At 34.0% G+C, this 23,053-nt stretch overlaps 1 protein-coding gene and 1 pseudogene across 1 annotated transcript in view; both read right to left on the bottom strand.

Moving 5' to 3' along the window:
• Nucleotides 1-20,809, bottom strand: part of LOC128190725 (uncharacterized) — a 46,374-nt gene extending 25,565 nt beyond the window's left edge. The window contains exon 1 of the mRNA XM_052862869.1: nt 20,351-20,809. Within this exon, the coding sequence (XP_052718829.1) occupies nt 20,351-20,548 (198 nt within the window). The 5' untranslated portion in view covers nt 20,549-20,809. The remainder of the gene's footprint in view (nt 1-20,350) is intronic.
• LOC128190727 (uncharacterized) lies at nt 3,430-5,021 on the bottom strand (annotated as a pseudogene).
• Nucleotides 20,810-23,053: the final 2,244 nt, after the last annotated feature.

Genomic DNA, 23,053 nt, shown 5'->3' with positions numbered 1-23,053 from the left:
CTAGCAGATAATTTGCTCACATGTATATAAGAAACAGCATTGCCAAAATGGCATACATGTACATGTACTCAATTATTATAGCCAAAATCCAAAAGATGCTGACGTTACATGTAGCGTAAACGAGGACCTACTTAAACTAAACTCTCATCTTTTCCTCTAGTGTAGCAACTGTGTTCATTTCTTAACATGTGATAAATGGGTTTTTGTATTAATAGTACAAGGTTGATCACAACTTAGGCTCTCTCTCTCTCTCTCTCTCTCTCTCTCTCTCTCTCATAGGAATTTGATGTATCAACAATAATTATTTTCAATGCGCCAACAGATATAAACACAAATTATAATACACAAAGCAAAAATTTTTAAATTGTTATAACATGAATAAAAAATTAGGTCAAAAGGAAAATCAGTAAGGTGACATGATGAAGCTATAATGTTTTTGGCTTGTATTGATTATATCAAAGGCACATTTTGCAATTGCCTGTAAACTAAACTGACATATCGCTAAATATTTCAAGAATCCAAACCGTTAGATTAATGAGATAATTGTCATTGCAATTTGAAAAATTCCCTAAAGATTGATCCCATCTCTATTCACTGAAGTGGTTCCTTTGAGTAATTGTCATAACAGTCAGTAATTCTAATATTTTGGATTGTTGTTGAGGCTATATGGCACTAACGAACTTGGCCTCGTCACACACATTCTCTATTAACATTCAAAATGACGTAATATCATGTCAAAAATATGACCATTTGAAAAATAGTTTATTGACTTTTTTTCTAATTAAACGAATGTTCATTACAACTAGTACATTCATCACTCTGTGTGATGATTTAAACTTTTATAGTAAATAAGCCACTGTGTATCTTATGTCTTGTTTCTTAAGAGGACTGACTGGTCGTCGCCATTTTAGACTATCTTTCTCCTTAATAAGAAGAGCTCTTTATAGGGATATAGAAATAAATTAAGATTTTATTAAAATTTTGATTTAAATTTTATTAATTAAACTTTTACATTTTATTAGATTTCATTATTTAAATTAAAAGGAAAATATAAAAATTTTATGCATAAAATATATGAAAGTTTTCCTTACAAAATAATAGTTTAAGCTTAAAATAATAATTTGAACATCTAAGATCGAAGGTAGATCTGACGGCTATTAAATTCGTCACCAATGTTGTTCCTGTACAGTTATAAGACTCCTTACGGACAAAAACCGAATCATAGCATAACCAGGCACTGCTATCCTGTAAACATGTGGACACAAATGTAATCATTTCTTGAAATGACTTGTTTATATAAAAGAACTGACCAAAATTGTTTTCAAAAGATAAATAATCAATAAACATGGGGTTTTACGTGTTATTTTGAAGGCGAATTACGCACAAAAGTACAGAACAATGCCATTACTTAGATCTACGCAGATGCAGATTTACATTGAAGATTTTAACAATTGAAAAAAAGGTGGTCATTGGTGTTGACTCTACAACCATATTTTTTAGAAAAAGGTTGAATTTTGCACATTTATGTCTTTTTTGTCTCAAAATAGGTTCCTTATTCTTATCAGTCGAATGGGATATATTCCTAGAGCAAGAACAACTCCCGTCTTTACTTTAAACTCCTAAGAAGGCACATTCACCTGAGGTTTTCATTGAAAAAAAAATAATATGTCAATTCAAAAACAATCTGTATTAAATGTGACAACCATTTATTGCTTGGTTTGTTTTTTCAGTTCTATATGACTGCATAAGTCAAAAGTACATTTTTTAAAAAGTGGTGTCAGGGTTAAAAATTTATTTGTCTTAAATAAAAAATATACATTTATTTTTAAATGAAAATATGACTTCAATGAACTTCCACAGACACAGGCGAATATATCTCGTGCCGACTGAGAATTTTGAGAAAAAAGGTATCCTTATTTGAGACAAAGTTACAACTCAAATGGAAAAGCTTTATTTTTTAAAACAATGATAATGTATATACTTTTACTCAATTCATATATGTATATATAATTTGAGAAAGAGATAGATGATGCCAATATAATCAAGGAAATGCTTTTAATGGTTCATGAAGCTATAACGATGAAGATAGTGATTATTGCTTCAAGGTACAGGGTGTCCCAGAATATCTGATAACATTTACTCTTTAAATAACTTTTGATGAAAAATAAAAAGCATTTTCATAATTGTATATGATGTAAATTTTCACTTCACAAATTTAACGAACATTCATAAGCTTTTCACAAATTCAATGAGGATTGTTTTTAAAAACACAACATAAATAGAGAGCGCGTCAAATTGACGTCCATTTCATCAATTACAACGTCAACTGGATGAGTAAAATTCCTCACAATAACCACTGTACGGATATCATTTTCTCAAATCTTCTCACTATCTAAAAAATATATTGATAGTTGAGTTGTTTTTCTCCATGGAATTCTTATTTTATAATTCGTACAACCTTATATGTGTTGTATGTGTTTGAAAAAAGTTTAAAACGGAAGATGTCTGTTCTCTTTTCCGATTCATCTTGAATAAAATTCAATGGAACCAAAAAAATATACAATTTTGTGGCATCATAATTCAGCGAAAGGCAAGTTTTTCTCCCAAACTTTTTGTGGGGATAAAATATTCTATTTCTCCTTTCATTTGAGTCATAATTTACAAGTTTTGGCCACATATTTCTAAATGTATATGATTTTCAGATGGTATTAGATATTCTGGGACACCCTGTACATGTAAATGTAAACATGTGACATACTTGTAAAGACAAATGCGTTGATTAGAAAATAGATATATTCCCAAAAGATATTTCTAACTTTTATAAATTCAGAATTAGAGGATGATGTTATTTGTAAGACGCAATGACGTCTTTCACGATGCAACTTTTTCTTTTAAAGTATTGATCAATTTCTTTGTTGTCATGATAAACTGTCAGGTTTTTTTTATCTGAACCAATACTTAGTTAATGTTTTTATCATTATAAAAATCAACCACTATATTAAGGTCATTTATGAAAATGTGATAATTTTTGTTTAAAAAAGTGTTTGCTTTCTACAATTATATTACATGAAGATCGACTTTCAGTTCTTTCATTGGTGTCTTCCCACTTAGCTAAAATTCTGAGTTTTCTATGGGTGACTGATTTTAGCTAAGTGGGAATGGTGGCACAGGTAAGGGAGTCAAGGAACAAAGGAAATTAATTACATGTGAATTATAGTATGTTCTAGTTTGACCTTAGGTAAATCTTTAATTAAATAACAAAAAATATTAGGCAATTTTTTTAAAGATTATGTATAAAAAAAATTTAATACCTGTAATAGAAGTAAATTTTCATAATTAAAAAGGGTTTGTTCTATTGATTGATCTTACATAGATACATTTTATTCAAAATTACCCAATATTCATTCTTTTGAGTGATGAGAAGGAAAACAGACATAGTTGCAATAAAGTTTATTTTAAGTACAGTCATAATCAACAACAAGCTGTGTATAGCATTTTTAACACATTTTGATATATTTTTGCAAGTTTTACAAAATAACTTAAGTACTTTAATAAATACATTCACTTTAAAATATGCTTTCATCATGCACATCAATCATACACTTGTATACATAGCAGATAAATGCAATCATTACATATGCCACTGATCTTATATTTCACTTGAACATCTGTTAACATCACTCCAGATGAAAATGTTTAACATAACATTACACACATTTCACTCGACTCATCACTCCAGATGAAGGAGACGAGAAGCTGCATCCGCATACTCCATCAGCTGGATGGTGCCCTGTCGGAGTCGGTCCTTCAGATGTCGGATACGGCTGTCGAGTTGCCTGTACTTCTTCTTCTTTGGACGCACAACACCACCAGCAGCTAGCTGAATCATCTTGGCTTCATTCACAGCTTGCTCCTTCTGTATAAGCTGGATGAACATGAAGATGTTGGGGTGGGGTCGCCGACACATCCTATTGAATTTGTGGTGCCAGCCCTCTACTAAAATCATAATGGTTCCAAGGGGTGAGATGCCCTTCTACCCATGTTTCTGTCACGTAGTCTTTGAAGCGTAGAACATCATTGTCGTCGTCTCCATTGTCCTCAAGCGCTTCTAGCCACACATCCTCCACACGATGTTCTGGGATGAGGGGGAGATCCGCGGCTCTTCTGACTAGCATGCGAACACTGTCCTCCTCCCGGAATCTGACCGCTAATCCGCAACCCTGAACTTTCCTCCAGATGCACTGGGTAAAGTGGAAGAAGCAACCTTTCAAGGAGGTTCCAGGGAAGTTCCTCTGAACTGCATTCCTTGCCGCCACTTCAAAGTCCAAGAGCCAATGCTCGGGATTTAACACAGACTGTAGGTCCTGAATGGCATACTTCAAAAGTCGGAAGAACCGGTTGTAAGTGGCCTCACTCTTGTTAGGTAGAAGTCCAAACACAAGGGGAAACACAGTTCCATTCACACTGGTATGCAACGTGTACAGCTGGGTGAAATGTTTGGTGCAGGAATAAAATGTCCCATCACTAAACACTGTGTCTGCGGCACAAAGGTGGTTCAAGTTGGCATCTGAAACAAAAATGATGATGCGATGCCTATTCTCATCTGTATCGTCACACAAAAGAAAACGATCACCAGCCGAAGTACAGGTCCACGGTCCCTCGAGGTTGATGTCTTCCTGGGATGTGGGTAACTTTGGGGTTGTGGTGGACCGGTTCCTGTAGAGTGAGGACTTGCAGGCCTGGAAAGTAGGAATGTTCCTTATCATGTCCTCCACCGAGTCGTCACACTCAGAATTAAGCAGTCCTCCTATTTCTTCATCGTAGATGGTAGGGATGGGTGTTGCTTCCTCTCTGCACCTCTTTTTCACGCCACTGATGAAGGACTCTGCCGCCAGTCCAATGTAGTCCTCTTCATGGTTATGCGGTCTTCCAAAGGCCACCACGATGTTGTTGCATGTTGTCAGTGTGGCTGGACACTGCCTGTCGACACATCTCCAGTAGGTTCTGTCGTTGTACTTGTTCCGAATGGAATACTTGCAGCCAGCATGTAGAAGGAAAAAGCCTCCTCTTCCATTGTCTAGAAAAATCCAACCTTACTAGCGCGTTTGCCATACTTAGGAAAATGATCATAAAAAAGTACTTGCATGTACTACCAGTACATGTATATCTATTATAGTATTTACTGAAAATGAGGATTTAATGACTATTAATGATTTTATATAAAATATCAAAGAAATTTTTATACCATTATGTTTTGAAGATACATACATTTTGTCAATTTTGTGTCAATTTTCTTTAAAACATCGAACAGAACACTTTGAACCAAGGAATGAGCATTTAATGAAATTTAATTTTGCAATTACATCAGGCATCAGTTTGATTGAAGATTCATATTTATAACTATTAATTAATAAATTATCTCAATTATACAGTAGACGCTGTGTTGTGTATCCGGAAATCAAGTGACTCTTAATTACCGAAGGATGAGAGGTGCAACATTCAGCATGCAAATGAGGTCCTAGAGGATGTTACATACACATCAGGCAAGTATAAAAGTAACAGAAAGGTAAGTAAAATGGAACTTAATACGTTGGTGAATCAGATATGTCTTGCTATAAAAACTACAATTGTTTGTAATTTGTTTCCATGCTTTCAGAAATTTCGTTGGCAGACAGTATTGATATTAAAAGAGAAAATACCAGATGCTTTTCCTAGTGGTGTATTCAATAAAGTAGCCTTACTAGGGAATGCAATTTGATTTTGAGACAAAACTTAGTTACTTTTAGTTTTAAAGCATCATGTTTGGCTATCTGTATTAAATACATCCATCAATTTTTTTTAAATAAATTTTTTTGTAGTTTTCTTTTGTTTTTGGGGTTTTTTTTTGGCATTCTTTAATTTACACAGTACAGTTTTCAACATCCATTGATACTGTTTTTGTTGCAAAGTCACAACAACGGATTTAAAATTAAGATAGGTGGATAAGGCGTGTAAAATGTCCATGCACGGTCGGACAAGATACTGAAAAAATAATCTGATATATTTTTAAATATCATTTAAAACAATATATTTAACATATCATTGAGTTTTAACCTATAAATATGATCAATACCGGGAATATGTTGACTCAAACAGGCGTTTATGTATAAAACGTAGATTGGGACTGGGCTCCATGTTTTTCTCACAGCCTTAATAAGGTCTTATAGAAAACAAACCGATTTCAGTCAACAAAAACGTGGAGAGGTGACCAACTATACATTAAAAATATCATTTTGTATCCCAACAATTGAACATTTTGAAAAAATAATACAAGTCCGTAAATTCGAGGCCAAAGTGACACATTATTTAAACAACCTACTTTGTTCTGTTTGAAATAGCTCAGTGGTTAGAGCACCTGACATAAGGTGGCAGAGGACAGTTTTTTTTTTGATACAATTCATTGTAGCCAAGGGTTGCGTGTCTTCGGAACTCTGTAACTAGAATTTCCTCAGTTCCCATTCAGCACAAATACCTTTAATTCATTCTTTATAAGGCCAATCACCAATTTCTGGAGAAAATTACTAATCAAAACCTGTAAAATTCTCTACATACTGGTTTTTATGAAATTTTGACCCTTTCATATTTTGCTAATTTTTCATGATTTTTCAGCTTTTTAGACCTTCCCTGCAGAGGGTTGACCTTCCGTACCGCCTGCATCTTGCACTATTACATGTCAGAAACTTACCGGTGTATAGTTTACAATGTCCCATCCACCTACTATTTGTGTTATTTTACCTCCCGTCTGTAACTTGCAATTTCACTGTGTAAAGTCAGCACAACAGTCAAAGCCGCAGGTTTCGCATTTTACTTCTGATTCGCATGTACCTAACTTAAGGGGCCTACATATTGCATATCAATTTCAACAAGAGACACCCCTCTAACTAATGATAATCATTAAAAGTCATTTCATGAATTTTAGCAACACTCATAAGCCTTCAAGTACAGCAACTCTCAATTTTACAAATATATTGACGGGTACTTTATTCGATACTGTCCCTTGATACCTAAGCTAACCTTGGGTTTACAGGGTTTTATGTTATAGGTTCGATACCACTGAAATTTAAGGCAATATTCTTATTCTTATCTTTTGTTAAATATATTTTTTAAAAATGAATATAGTTAGAAATTGTGGTTTTGCAAACTTGAATTAAAATATATTTGAATAAATTCAATTGTAAAAAATAAATTCAAAATTGTATTTTACGACTAACCTGAATATGCATTTGCGCTTATCCCCCCCCTCCCCTATCTTCTTTTACTAAGCTATTTTTTAAAATTCAAATAATAGGATTTTTTTTATCATTCGACATTGTACAGTTTACAATTGTAACATAGGAGCAGGGCCAAAATGGTCAAATTTGACTTTTTTAAATAATCAGCTTCGTTACTTCCTCACAAAGAAAAGTAATGAAGAACAGAAAGCCCTTTTAAGAAGTGTAAATATCACGTCCCACAGGGTAGGGGGTCCTGACCCTACGGCAGGGCCAATATCGACGCTGTAGAAATGAAAGGTCGCAACTAGAATTTTCATAGTTTTCAGTATCAAGGGAAAACTATTTCTTTCATATTGTTTTAAATACCATTTTAAGATAAACATGTAATAGTAAAATCTATAAGCTATTGAATTTAAAATACAGCATACCTTTTTGGAAATTATATGCAAGAATTGAAATAAATGAAAAATACGACTTTTTAATACTTGATCACAAAGATATAAATAGTTTTAACTGACCCTTACGACTTTATGGTTGGTTGATTATTAGAAAATTATGGTCTTATGTACCACATACAACCTTTCAGTTTTTCTTTCTGTATTCATTTTTTTTATTTCATCTATTTACAACACATTACGGTTTATATTTACTGCATTTTAACGACATACAGAGCTCTACAATGCCTCTGTAGATGATTACATTATTTAGTATATTATCAATGTTTTTAGAAGAAGCTTTCAAATACTTTTTTTCACTAGAATTTAGAGAAATTATAAAATTTTTATTAACAAAAAATTAAACTATGAAACACATCAACCGTGAATAATATAATATCAGAAACAGCAACACTCAATTTGAAATTATTCAATTTAAACTGTTCATAAATCAAACAATTCTCTACCAACCAAACAATAGCATTCTGAATTTTTCGCAAACACTGCCAATCATCCACTTCTGATTCATCTGAAGTGTTAGGTTCTGGAAGATTGTCCATTTCTTTGCTGTCGTATGGTAGACTGTGGTAAAACCTGTGATACTTTGATGGAATGAGTCCCTTATTACACAAGCCAATCAAATCAGCGCGTTTTGCATCAGAAATGGGAAGCCGTTCGCTGTAGAGTGGTTTTAAACGATAACCTTCCAGAGACTTCATTTTCCACCTACCTTTGTGAATGTTTAGGCTTCTGTAGTCATCCTTAAAATCATACTTGAAGATGATATTAGGACATCCTTTTTTGTATTGAAATGAATGAATTCTGTTCCAATGGACAAGATCCCCATTTGTGTCTTTTTTCTATTTGATACCACAGAAGATACACACTCTTTGAAATCTAAAATCATTGAGTGCTTAATTTCATGTACGGCATATTTGGGAGAAATCTGCGAAGCATTTTTAATTCCTTATATCCAGTCAACTGGACAATACACCTCCAACCTTTTGGTAGAATTTTCAATCGTTTCATGCACTGAGTCCCCTTCCATTTGAGAATGCCCTCTCTCAAAATAGTTAATATACGTTATAACTTTAATCGGAAAGTTGGTCACGCATAGCAAGCACATGATGCAGAATTGCAAATTTCTTTGCTGCCCTGTGCAACTGTCGGAGTATTATATGATTTCATCTTTGTCTCCCATTTCTCTGTTGTGCATGTTAAGACAAGTTGAAATTTCACAACTTCCCCGTTTAGCCTCAGTTTCATTCCACAGATAACATTGTACGTTCCTCGATGCTAGATCATGTGTTGTGAAGTTGTAGGTAGATAGCTTTCTGCTATAGTATGCATCACTCACAAACATTTTAGGGGTAATTAGTACTTTCTGTAGGTCAAAATTTACCGCTACGATATTTGTATCTTTGAGTGCTCTCTCTTTATCTTCCTTCTTTTGATTTCTAGCGTTTTGTTTCCTCTCCAAATGCTTAAGATGTTCGTTTTTCAAAGGCGTCGCAAAATGTGCAAACATCTTTTTTTGGATGATGAAATCCTATGTTGTATTCAGTGCAAAAGATGTGGTCATATAGCCAATATTTTACTGCTCTTTTTCTTCCAACAGACATTTTTCCTTGTATAGCTCATACATCTTTCTGATTGACAGGTGCTTTTCTAGATATTTTTGCTTGTAGTTTTCCTACAATAGTGAGATTGAACTGTGGGGAAGGATTCAATATGCTTTCTAATAACATTTCTGTTTTCCTCAGGGATTCTTTGACTTCCAGATTTTATGCCTCTTTTGTCCACGCATCGCACTGTGTCACTTCTGTTTGACGTGTATGACACCGTTTTCCCCCTATATTGAGCGTGTCTAAGAAGAATGCCTTGCACACCCTTTCTCTCCCATCATTATTTTCAAGAAAATATTGATGAGTGTATTTCCTTCTTGATTCTCTCACTGTTGTGCGTTTAGCCTTTTTTTTCCTTTTTTTTACATATTGCCTGATGAAATGTCTTTGTCCGCCATATCCTAAGCCCCAATACTGTCTAAATATTTTCAGCTGATCATCTTCTTTAACTTTTTAGAGCATCGGAATCGGCATCTGCAATCTTTTCTGTTAAAGGGACATGGTCACGATTTTAGTCAAAAATTATTTTTCCGATTTTAATGTTTATAATGCTTCAGTAAGGCATTTTTAATAGGAAACCAAAATTTAAGTGTCTTTTGTTGAGTTATAAGCGAGTTACAGAGCTATGCTTTGCTATGTAAACAAACCTTTTGTTTACATTTTGAACGTTGAAGTAAAAACTCCAGTTTAAGACCGAAAATGAATGTGGTAAACGTTCACATCTGTTTATTTATGCTATTATGTATAAGAAGATGGAATAATCAGTTAGAAAAAGAATTTTACCGGTATAATGAACTAATGTAAACAAAAACAGGGCACGAACCTTGTTTACATGACAGAGATTTGCGAGCCCTGTATCCTGCCTATAACTTCACTACTGACTCTCCAATTTCATTTGGTCATTGGAAATGCATTCCTAAAGCATTGTATTAAATAATAAAAACAGAAAAATAGACTTTGACTAAAATCGTGACCATGCCCCTTTAAGATTTCGTCTTCTAACTTTCTCACCCTTGCAGGAAGTTTATTCATTCCCTGCGTTTTTCTTTCTCTATCTTATATTCTGTTTCCACAATTCCGGGTTTTCGAGTGGACGCCGAGATCTAGTAACTGTTGTTTCCTCACTCCGTGATTGAGATGCATTGTCAGAGTCATTGTCGTTAATAGATTCTGTGTCATCCAAGCTGCCTTCTGACAACTTATCAAGTGCTTGATCAATTTCCAAATGCTCAGTTTCAAATTCTGAGTTTTCTGTTTCATTTGTTTAGGTTTCGATTATAACATGTACAGCTTTTGTATCTAATACGGCTGTTTCTTCAAATTGTGGCAGTAAAATATTCAAATTCTCAAGCTCTAATGAATCATTTTTCACTGTTAAGAGCAAAAGTTTCGCCAAGATCAAAGCAACCATCACACTCCATCCAATTATTTTTTCATTATTATCAGTTACTGTAATTGCTGGTGGGTTTTGATCCTCTTCATCCTCACAGCTTTCTCCAACTGTATTGAAATAATCTGAATGATCAACAAAAAAGTTGTTTTTTGATTGTTGTTGACCATCTTCCGTCAGATTTGATTCGTTTTCTACTGTGTGTTTTATGCCATTTGTATTACTGCATTTAGTATTATCTTGCCTCTCATTGTCATGTGATTCTTTGATTGATTTTGCAAGGATATTCAGAGGAATGTCATCATCATTCTTTTTATTTGATCTTAATTTTTCTTTCAATTGTTTGAGTGAAATGTCCTCATCATCAGATTCAACTTCTTTCAGTGGTGCCATTTTGCACCGTAATTTTTGATAAGATGTTCCCTTATTTCTTTGTTCAAACCCTTTTCCCTGTGTTTCAAAAGATCTATCCGGTTGATGTCATTTAACAGGTGGCAGATCCAAAGATTGTATATATACGGTTGTACGTCTCTTTCATGAATAGCTGTGTATGACCGTTGATAGTTTTCTTTCAGTAATAGTAACTCTTTCTCGACAGTGGTTAAACTGTCTTTCTTTGAGGAATAAAATTCACAAGCCTTATCTGAAATGCACGTATTTAAAATATGAAAAGTCGTAAGTAATTTCTATACAATGTGGGGATTGTTTTTATATTAAATTAAAGATAGTTATATCGTTTTCATCGTTAACTGTTTTATCTACGTACATTATTGTTCATTTTAAATGCATTCTCTCAACTTTCACTGACATATTTATTATGTATTACTTAAACAACTTGATCACCTTACTTTACAGACTTAACATTCATGAGTATTAAATGAATATTTACATAAGGAACTTTACAAAAGATTGTAAAAACTTTAAGCGTGAGGTAAACGCTCGATATAAATATATACTTTTCTTTATAAGTTTCACTCACCATTTATCACATTCATCATTTTCTCCTAAGCTGCAGCATCTCTGTTGACTTTTTGTTTGCATCAGGTATCAGTTATAAAATGTCGTAGGTGTTACATACGATGTTTTTTAAAACTATTTGAATGTTTATTAAAGTTGTATGTGACACTTACAAACTTTCATATCTTGGCGCTTTAGATACGACCAAATAATTCTCTTTTGTTACCATAGAAACATTTGGAATACATTTAAGATTTTTTCAGGTCACGTAAAAATAATTGTTTATTTTTATAATTTAAAAAAAAAGGTTAAAAGGTCGTATCTAACATTTACGACCTTTCATTTCTACAACGTCGATATGGTCATATACATGTAGTGTTAATGCATTAATGTTTAAGAGTCTTCCTCTTTACTTCTGCTGATACTAAATAGAAACCGACTGTATATTAAAAAAGAACATAAAACCTTCTACCGGGTCCCCCCGACCCCCCACCCCCCCCCCCTTCTAGATCCGCGCATGAAGTTATTGAAAGGAATTCACATTCCAGGTGAAATCATTAAGGCTTCTCATTTTTGTGCTAGCACAACATACATGTAGAAATCCGGAACATGAAGAGGGGAAAGGCAACTTTCCTGCCGTACTTCATTTTGTATGCACAGAAAGACCCAACATGGGACTGCACATTTAGAGTCAGCAGACATTAAGGTGAATTTATACAAAATTAACTTTTAAATTTCTGCGCAGACCAAATCAGAAAAGGGATAGTTGATCGCTATAATGCTGCCAGTTTTTACGGTTTATTGTAGACGAAGCAACAGACTGTTCCACAAAGGAACAGTCTGCACTGTGTGTGATTTTTTATAAAGGTTCATGAAATATTTGTGAAGAGTTTCTTGGATTTCAGGAGCTGAAAGTACTACGGGGGAGCATCTTGCTAATAAGTTTATATCATCATTAGAGGAATACGTCATAGTCATTGATCGTATGCGTGAACAGAGATATGATGGGGCAGCTAGTATGGCTGCCAAGCATAGAGGTGTCCAGGCAAAACTTAGAGAGAGAGTACCTCAAGCTACCTATACTCATTGTCGTGCATTCACTGAATTGTCAGTTCATGCTTGCAAAGAACCACTTATTCGGAATCTGATGGATACAGTGCAGACAATCTCTTTTGCATTCGATTACTCGGCTAAACGTTTCAGGTAACTCCGTACCTATAAAATCATGGATTCAAAGTTAAAAACTTAACTTTAACTTATTGGACTTGAATTGCATCAAAAAATAAATGAAATATATATGTATCCATACTATTTAAGATGTAAGGTAATAAAAACCAAAGGCTGAAATTATCATCTGAAAATCACACTTTTTTTGTTTAAAAATTTTATATAAGTGGATGGATACTTGTTTGTCTATTTAAATTTTATTGCTTACTATGCCAGAAAATTAAAATTAATTTAAAAAAAGGAAATAATCGTTTACATTAGAAAAATTATAGCATTTAGATATATCACTTAGAGAAAAGTAGAAAAGAGTTATTTCCCTTTGTCATTATTGAATAATGTCGAATATAAGAATGAAAAACGCTTATTAAATATCTCCAAGTAAACAATGATTTGAGTTTTTGATGTGCACCTATGATAACATAGAAATTACAAATCTACTTGCAAGAATTTTAATGAATTCATGGTTTATGACGTCACAGGAGGGTGGATTTACTTTAAAGCAGTTTAACGAATCATTATCGAATGATAATCCAACTAAGGAGCAAATGGAACGCAAAACGAAACTTTATGCAAGACTAGGTGGTTCTCTAGCTAGGGTCGATGCGGTAACTACATTTAAAAATTGTTATCATGTTATTATCGATGCTCTAGAGGAATTGTCTGAGGACGGAGACGCTAAAGCAAGAATTTATGTATGTTCAATAAAACAGTTTGACTTTCTCATAGCTCTTGTTACATCTGAACACGTTCTTGCTCCCCATTAATCCCATCCCAGCAGTTCTACAGGAGAAAAACGTAAGATTTGTTTGAGGCCGCAAAGGAGAGCAAAACCGTGATTTCTATGCAGAGCGTGTTGATGAAGATGTGTGGGATAGTATATTTGAAGAAGCTGTAGCTATAGAAGTCCAAAATGATGTTCATTTGTTACCGGTACAAAGATTGCTAGACGACGATGCCATCCAGGAAACGTCCCTGGAGATAGTCCATCAGAATAATGGAAGCGAAATCTATATTATACCATTTGTAGATCATCTTGTCAACGAATTGAGCGATTGTTTAGTTCAAAACGAAAACCGATTCTCTGCACAATACATACTTTCTTCTCAAATAGGAAACATCACTAGGGCAAAAATGACAGAACTTTATGACACATTTGGAGAGGACTTACCTGCTAATGACAGCAATGAGTTTCAACGAGAGGCGAAAACCAGAAACTCTTGGCGAGACTTTGCTTTATATTAAGGAATCTTTGTTTTATCCAAACGTCTTCAAATGTTTGGAAATGCTTGCATGTATGCCCGTAACTTCAGTTACCGCAGAGCGCTGTTTCAGCGTCATGCGTCGCATGAAGACATACCTCAGGCCAACGATGACGGGACAAAGAATGTCGTTTTTAGCAAGTTTACACATATACATGGATACGGTAGTCAATGTATCAATTGTTATATCAAAATTTGCCGAGAAAAAGCAAAGACGACTTGCCTTTCTTTTTCAATAAATAAAAAATAGAAATTTGCACTTCTGATATTTTTATGCCCCCCCCCCCCTTTCGAAGAAAGGGGGGGGGGCATATAGCTTTGCTGCTGTCTGTCTGTTGGTCGGTCCACCAACAGCTTCCATTCATTTTTTTTGCAAAGGATACACATATTGAAATGAAATTTGGTTTACAGGCTTATCATTATAAAATCTAGGTCAAGTTTGATTTTGGGTGCAATCCAGCAATATTTGACAGAGTTGTGCCCCTTGAACATAGAAAAATTCCAATTATTTGCAGTTTCCGTTCATTTTCTTCGTAAAGGATGCACATATTGAAATGAAACTTGGTATACAGGTTCATCATAATAGTTATATAAACTTAAAATTTTGGTTCGTTCAAGCATTTTTTGACATAGTCGTGCCCCTTGGACGTAGAAAAAATCCAATTATTTGCAGTTTCCGTTCATTTTCTTCACATGCACATATTAAAATGAAATTTGGTATACAGGTATACAGGTTCATCATAATAATATAAAGTTTAATTTATGGTCCGTTCAAGCATGTTTGACAGAGTTATGTGCCTTGGACTTTTTTCCCGTTCATTTTCTTCGCAGTCCTTTCCGGGGGGGGGGGGGCATAAGTGTATAACAAACATCTCTTGTCTATTTTTATTTGCACATATTTCCATAACCTGGTTGACAGGTTGACAATTATTACGAATAGAATATCAAGAAATAACGAAATGTTAAAGGTTTAAACATTATTTTAGTAGACAAAACGTTATAGACCAGTAGGAGAGAAAGCACATGATTTAGAAGATGAAAATTGAATTAATAATCAATCGGGCACTTCTTTTTCATCTTTAATTTGATGATGATAATGTAGTAAGCATCTTACACATTAAAAACTGAGGGTATTTAAATGAAACTCTTTTTTTCTGGATACTCGAAATTAAGTGTCTGAAATGCTGAAAACTCGACAGCTTCAGGGGGCTCGCCCCCTGCGCCCCCACCAGGGCTTCGCCCTGGACTTATTGGGGCCTCAAAGCGGTCCCCAACCCCCTACCATATTTGCTTCCACAATAAACAAACCTTAGCTACGCCCCTGAATAGACATCAGTATGATTATAAATATAGGCACTGAATGCTAATATTATGATGTCGTCAATCCAATAACACACCAAACGGTGCAGGCAAATTATCATAGTGCGCTATCGCGCGGTTTTCAATTTATCTAGAGTTATTCAATTTGTCTGCACCGCTTGTTAGAGGACCGACGACATCCAAAAAAGCATTCAATGCTTAAAGCTGACATGAATTCATAAAAGCATTTGGTCGCCATATTAGTTTCGATCGCTCCTCTACTGCCACTGGGGTATATATCGGTTGAGAAAGATACGGTCGGTTGCTTTCCGATCGAGGCATTCAGGTTGCACGGACTACTAAATGCATGAACTACATTTTATAAGTAAATTTTGTATCTGCGCCTGGATTTCAGTCTGTCTTGTTTCATCGTGTATTGGATATATCTTGCCAGTGCAGTGGTTGTCATTTTATTTTTCTTCAAAACGCGTTCCTACACGTCTTTTCGTCCAAGGCAACGTGTTCGGGTGCATGAAATACCTGAATGCGGTGAAGCATGAATAGTGCTCTCAGCTTATATAGGGTGTATGTAGCGATGAGCAGAACAATAGAAATCGACAACTTATATGGCGGTAGTCGGAGATAAAAGGGAAATAATGCCGTATTTATGAATTCATGTAAGCTTTAAATAAATTCAAATTAAGTGAGAGAATATGGCAGTGTTTTTCATTTAAATGCTCTGGGAAATGTTCGGTCCGTTCCCTTGGGATCGGGAGACGCTAGAAAAAAATGTATTATATTTGCCATTTTTAGTTTATTAATAAAATCATGTAAATGCTGTTTTAACAGTAAACAATTTTTTAGTAAATTATTATCTTTCGTTAGATTTCGTTTTAATATCAATATCAAAATTATAGAATTCATAGTCTTTTTTGCAAGACTTCAGGTAGGAGAGGGGGCGTTCATTACCATTTTTAAAAAATGCTTTTAAATCCAGAATGAAGATTAAAATATTGCATTTGTGAGATTCCATGACACATAAATGGCCTATGGTACTCAGGTGTCCGTTCAGGCATGTGGGCGGCTCTTGTTTCAAGTTACGACAGTCCAGGGATTCGTGGTATTCTGAGCACATTTAAGCATTTGCATCCTCACTGACATGCCAAAGCCAGAGGGATTTATGGAACAGAGTGAATAAGATTAAAACATATCGTTGATAGAATTCTCAGCACGTTACCCATTTTAACTGTTATCCTTTAAACATTTCCGACAGGTTATTATCTTGATTGCTTTTGCTGAATCCAGCGCGTTCATTTGTCGCTGTGTTTATTAACTTATAAACTTCATGGCATGAACGAGATAAATAAAGGTTTTGCCCTGATCGTTAAAAGTTAATTTTTGTTATTGAAGTTGGGGATTACGATCATATATCCTTTTTTCAAAGAACTTCTTCCTCAATACACAATTTGTATAATCAATTCTCACTCAATTTCTCTTTTAGCTACAAGGAACAGCGGTTTTCGATGGAGAAACAATTGAATCAATGATTATTCACATTTTTGTTATTATCGAGAAGAGGATTAAAATAGTCATGTATCTTAACAAAGAGAAAATATTTGAATTATTAATTCACGTACTAATAATTAACTTTGACGACCATCTAAGGATTTTTAAATCTTAATTATATTTCCAACAAATAAAAGGTCAACGTCAATCCACTGTTATTAACAATAATATTTTCAAGGATTTAGAATGCGTAAACTCTTGCATATTTAACTAGATTTCTGTTTTTGAGTTAAAATGTTATCATGCACTAGGTTCTACAATTTCAACTTGTTGGGCCCCTTCGAGAGATGTTAAAAAAATACATCATTTTTTTACAACACCATATGTTCAAAGTTTTACAAGATACATGAGCCACCTTTTATTTAAAAGTAAGTTGCGCAGCGCCGGCGAGGAAAGCGACTTCTAAGAATCAGTGCGCGGGAAAAAGAACGAACTAACCCCACAGATTCATCAAAGTACTCTTTAAAATCAAGAGATGTTTGTGAAACACTCATGCCCCCCTTCCTTGCAAATATCCACAAAGAAAATAAACGTAAACTGCAATAACTGGAATTTTTCTAAGTCCAAGGAGTATTACTCTGCTGTAAATTGCTCTATCATAGTTACCCAAAATCAAACTTGACCTAGACATTATTTAGATAAACCTGTATACAAATTTTCATATCAATATGTGCACCCTCTTCAAAGAAAATGAGCGGAAACTGCAATTAACTGGAATTTTTCTACGTCCAAGGGCCATAACTCAGACAAAGTTTGCTTGATCGTACCCAATATCGAACTTGACCTAGATATTATCATGATAAACCTGTATACCAAATTTCTTTTCAATACGTTCATTCTCTGCGAAGAATGATGAGCGGAAACTGCAAATAACTGGAATTTTTCTATGTCGAAGAGCCATAACTTTGTCGATAATTGCTCGATCGTACCCAATATCAAACTTGACCTAGATATTATTATATTAAACCTGTATACAAAATTTCATTTTAATATATTCATCCTCTGTGAAGAAAATGAGCGGAAACTGCAATTAACTGGAATTTTTCTATGTCGAAGAGCCATAACTCTGTCGATAATTGCTCGATCGTACCCAATATCTAACTTGACCTAGATATTATCATGATAAACCTGTATACCAAATTTCATTTCAATATGTTCATCCTTTGCGAAGAAAATGAGCGGAAACTGTAGGAAACTAGAATTTTTCTACGTCCATGGTCCATAACTCTCTCGAAAATTGCTCAATCGTACCCAATATCGAACTTGACCTAGATATTATCATGATAAATATGTATACCAATTTTCATTTCAATATGTCCATCCTCTGCGAAGAAAATGAGCGGAAACTGTAGATAACTAGAATTTTTCTACGTCCATGGGCCATAACTCTGTCGAAAATTGCTCGATCGTACCCAACATCGAACTTGACCTAGATATTATCATGATAAACCTGTATACTAAATGTTCATCCTCTGCGAAGAAAACGAATGGGAACTGTTGGTGGACCGACAGACAGACAGCAGCAAAGCAATATGCCCTCCCTTCTTCGAAGGGGGCATAAAAATATTTAATAATCTTATGAGTTCCTTTAGCGGATATTGTATGGGCCCTGAACACAGTAATTCAATTTGAGTATGACGATGATTCTAAACGAAACAATGAATCAATAGCGGTATATTTATTTTCTTTTAAAAATGTTAACCATTATTTCTTAAAGACATCGCTTTTGGTACATGTAATGACCCTTAAAGAGGTACATTTCCATGCCGTATACAACATAGTGAAATATGTAAAATCTTACTAAATATTGAGATATCATTACTTGTTTGTCAGATAATTTTGAGTGGCTTAAGGCGCTTGAGTTGATGTTTTCAGATAAAATAAAATCATGGTCATTGCATAAAGTGATTGAATATCTTATAAGTGCTATTTTTTTATTACTCAGCAAGAAAAAAATGACACAGGTGCAATCACGAAAATACAAATACGATCAAATTAACAATCAGGGAAAGGGCGTTAAACTGCATTATACAGGATAATAAAGACGAAATAATTAACTGGTATATTTCCATATATTTATGACTAAATATTTTTCTGAGTTATGTTAACAGATGAAAATAAAGCAAATACACTGAATGAAAAATATTCTTGAAACGCTTTTACTTTTCTAGAAACGAATCCACTTTAATTCAAATTAAGATTTCAACGAAGCTGTAAAAATTATGGTGTCCGCCACAGCAGACTTTACATCCAATATGTACAGGTTAAATCTTTCCAAACAGCTAAGTGTTATTATCAGCAACCGCAGCAGCCATTTCCATTGATTGGCTAAACTTTGCACCTGAGATGAATCATTCACTACCGAGACAATGGTGACAATGGACTTTTTGTGTTTACTAGAATTAATAGCGTATTACATATGAACCCCGGGTTCCTCTTCAAAGATTTTAACATTTCTCGTTTCTATCAAGTGTACTACTCAATGCACAATCTTTTTCTGTAATATCATCAGATACTTACCTTATCATTTTATAAAAAGGTAAACTAGATGAAAGATTATTCTATACTCTAAAAAGAAAAAAACTCTATACAACTGTCGTTGAACTTTGAAAAACAGCGAGGGCCAAAGCGTTTAGCATTCGTTGTACGGTGTGTGGTGTCTCTTTTTTTTTTAAATATTAAATTCACATGGCAGAGTGGCCACCATGATATCAGACTTAAGCCTTCTCGGATTTCCTTTTGCAAAAATTTATTCAAGAGATTTAACGAATCTCAATATAAAATGGAAAAAAACGTACACAATGTTGAACATGTAATGAGAGAAACTTGTTTATATAATTCCGGATTATGGTCAACAAGTACAGAACAAAATCAGTATTTTTCCCGGTAAAGTAGACAAGATTGCGTGATAGAGTGATAATTGACTTGGATTTCTTTTTGACAAATACTATACATATCATTTTACACAAAACGCACATGTAAAACGCTTATAAAAGCAAATATGATAAAAAGAAAAAAGGCCAGTTTCTTAAAACCCTGCTAAAAAATAAAAAATTCTGTGTTTTAAAGGACAGAAAAAATAAATGAAACTTCAAGTTTATAAAACAAAATATTTGATAGATATTTGTCACATATGAGATTTAATTTAAAAAAAAACCCTCCTAATTCTTACTCCGGATTCGACGCCAAGAGACATAAATTAAAATTCCCTATCGTGCCATATATATAAGATGTTAATTATCTATAACACAACAGAACACACGTTATATTTGTTTGAGGGCTTTCTTGCCGTTCTAGAAGGGAAAATTTAACATTTAAACTAATAATGCAAACTACTTACTTTATCTTTGTAGATGTACTTTCGAATGGCACTGAATCCTACAGCTAACATTGAGGCAAATACTCCGAACCCTAGAATCAGCCAAAAGGCCTCGGTCATCCTGAGTGATCCATGGACTCCAACTGTTGCTTCATCTGACAGCGATCCACGCCCATTCAGTAAAAATCCACATTCAGTGTTATTAAAAACAGCAAACATTTTTTTTCTTTCTTTGTGAAAAAATTGAAATTAATTTAACTACATGTAGTCCGCAAACCAAATGAAATATCTAAAATTACATGTAGCACAGTCAGTGGTAATTAATTAACACAAAAGGATGTAATAGACATTTAAAAACGTTTCGTTCTTAAGGTAAAAACACAAAGAAATATTAAGCCTTTCGAGAACGCGTAAGCCAATCATACTAGTATTTAGTAATAAAATTCATGGAGAGAGACCAGTAGTTATACCAGCGATGTCGATCGATAGAACATCTCTGTCAATGAAGATTGCGGAAAAGTGGCATGCATTTCAACAAACTTATAAATAAATTGTTATGGAAAACGGCATCATCATCATCATCAGTTAATGGGTTATTCAAGCCTTTTTTTTGTTCACTTCCTCTTCAATTTTTTTTTAGTTCATTTGAAATCTTGTTTTTAATCTCACATAGTCACATGCCCATTTTACTTTATCATGCATTGTTAAACATTGAATCCACAAAAAAATTACAAACTATTTATCTTTCTTGATTCGTTTTATATGCTGCGACCAATTGAATGATTGTAGAGGATGAAATATCTTACAGTAGAATGTACTGATATGTTCATTCACGAAGTATTCATTTGATAACAACAAGAAAATTCCAGCATATGTACATTCAACCTTATTTTCAGGTACATAATATGTAATTGAAGTCAAATTATTTTAAATGATGCCCTAGTCCTTTAATATTTTGATAGAAGTTAATATTATTTTTTTTAGGCCTACAGACAATTTTCGTTTGTAATATTTGGACATATCATTTATTTATATTTTGTAATTTTCGTTCTGTTTCTTTATTTTGTTTTGTTGCGAAGAGTTCGTTGTTTTCTCTTGAAAATTTATTTTTGCAAGTCATTCTATATTTGCAATCGCAACTTCTCGGGCCTTTCAGGCAGATTTTGAAAAAACACCTCCAAAGCATTAACATTACCGGATGTTAGAATTTTATTTTTAAAAAATGGGGTCGCTTTTCATCAATTTAGACAGCCTTGTATAGTGTGTTCTCTTCTCTGGTATATTTTAGTGTATATCATCGAATTCAATGACGTCTAGCTCAATAGATCGTGTTGTATTTACATTAAAAAAGGTGGGGTGTCACGGACGCCTGTGCAATACATTCGAGGCGTTTTTCCGAGCTCTGGATCTGCCAAAAAGACCCAAGAAGTTCCGATTGTCTATATTTAATGTTTAGCTTACCTGACCAAAAGACTCAACTGAAATGTTTTAATCAAAATATGTCCAGCGTCTGTAGTCGTCATATTCGTAGTTGTCCGCTGTGTTAACTTTTCGCATTGCCATGTAGAAAAAATTGACCAACCGAACTACCATACAAAATGATGGTTACGTTGTCATCTCTAGTTTTTGAGATTCGGGGCCCTACCGAAAATACACTACTCATTATAAGTGGTAGGAATTTACCAATAGTACATGTACATGTAGGTGGTCCTGAAAATGTCAGCAACCAGGGTAGGAGCTTTCGATGTTCCGAGCAAGGTGTTTAAAATAGCCCTATAATGAATAGTGTACTGTAAATTCCTAATTAAACGCGAGGAATTAATATCAGCGTAAAATCGCGAGAAGCTCGTCCTGCGAATTTTAAAATCTCGCTTTTAATATTCCGACACATGTAAACTACATGAAACTATGATAAAATTTCGGCATTCGCGATTTCATGTTCTCGCGATTTGATGGAGAATCGTTGAATCGCGGAATTAAGTACTCGCGTAAAATAAGGAATCTACAGTATTTTCGGTAGGATCCCGAATCTCAAAAGCTATTCATTTGATGATTTCACCGTCATTTTTCCTAGAGATAGTGGTTTACCTCTATAAGATGGCCCTAAAAATTTCAGTTGTAAAATATAAATGATTAATTTTAATTAGCAAACTGCGTTCTAGAATGCAATCACATTTAAACTGAGAATAGCGAACTGCGTTCCTAAAACCGATTGCTTTACACGCAACACATAATTATTTAAACGGGAGTCGTGCCATCACGAAACACTAGGCGCATATTCCAATCTGGGATATAGAATTTGATGTCTTTTTAAATAATTACGATCTTGTAGATACTAAATTTACTTTGAAATTTGGTTTTTTTCCTAAAGAATCGAAAATTCAAACTATAAGATCATTACTAGAAAACAAGGGAAAAGATTCGATTTCGTGAGATAGTGAAAAAGAAAATAGAGAATATAAAATTTATATTTTGGTCTGTAAATAATTACTTCAAATTCTAAAATGTTTCATGGATCTAACGGCGTAATTGTCATTAGATGATATTTTCTCTTTAATTTCGCAATTTTTTAAAAGAAACCAGCGACCTTAGATCATGTATGTAATTAAACGTCAAAACGATATCCAATGGCGGTACACATGTAGGTGTTTCCATAAATAATAGGACTTAGTCTTAAACCATTTTAACAAGACATAGGACTTTCGTTCGGATATTACTACGTCT

This window comes from Crassostrea angulata, chromosome 6, assembly GCF_025612915.1.
Source record: "Crassostrea angulata isolate pt1a10 chromosome 6, ASM2561291v2, whole genome shotgun sequence".
Lineage (NCBI taxonomy): Eukaryota > Metazoa > Mollusca > Bivalvia > Ostreida > Ostreidae > Magallana > Magallana angulata.
This window is presented reverse-complemented; position numbering and strand designations above follow the sequence as displayed.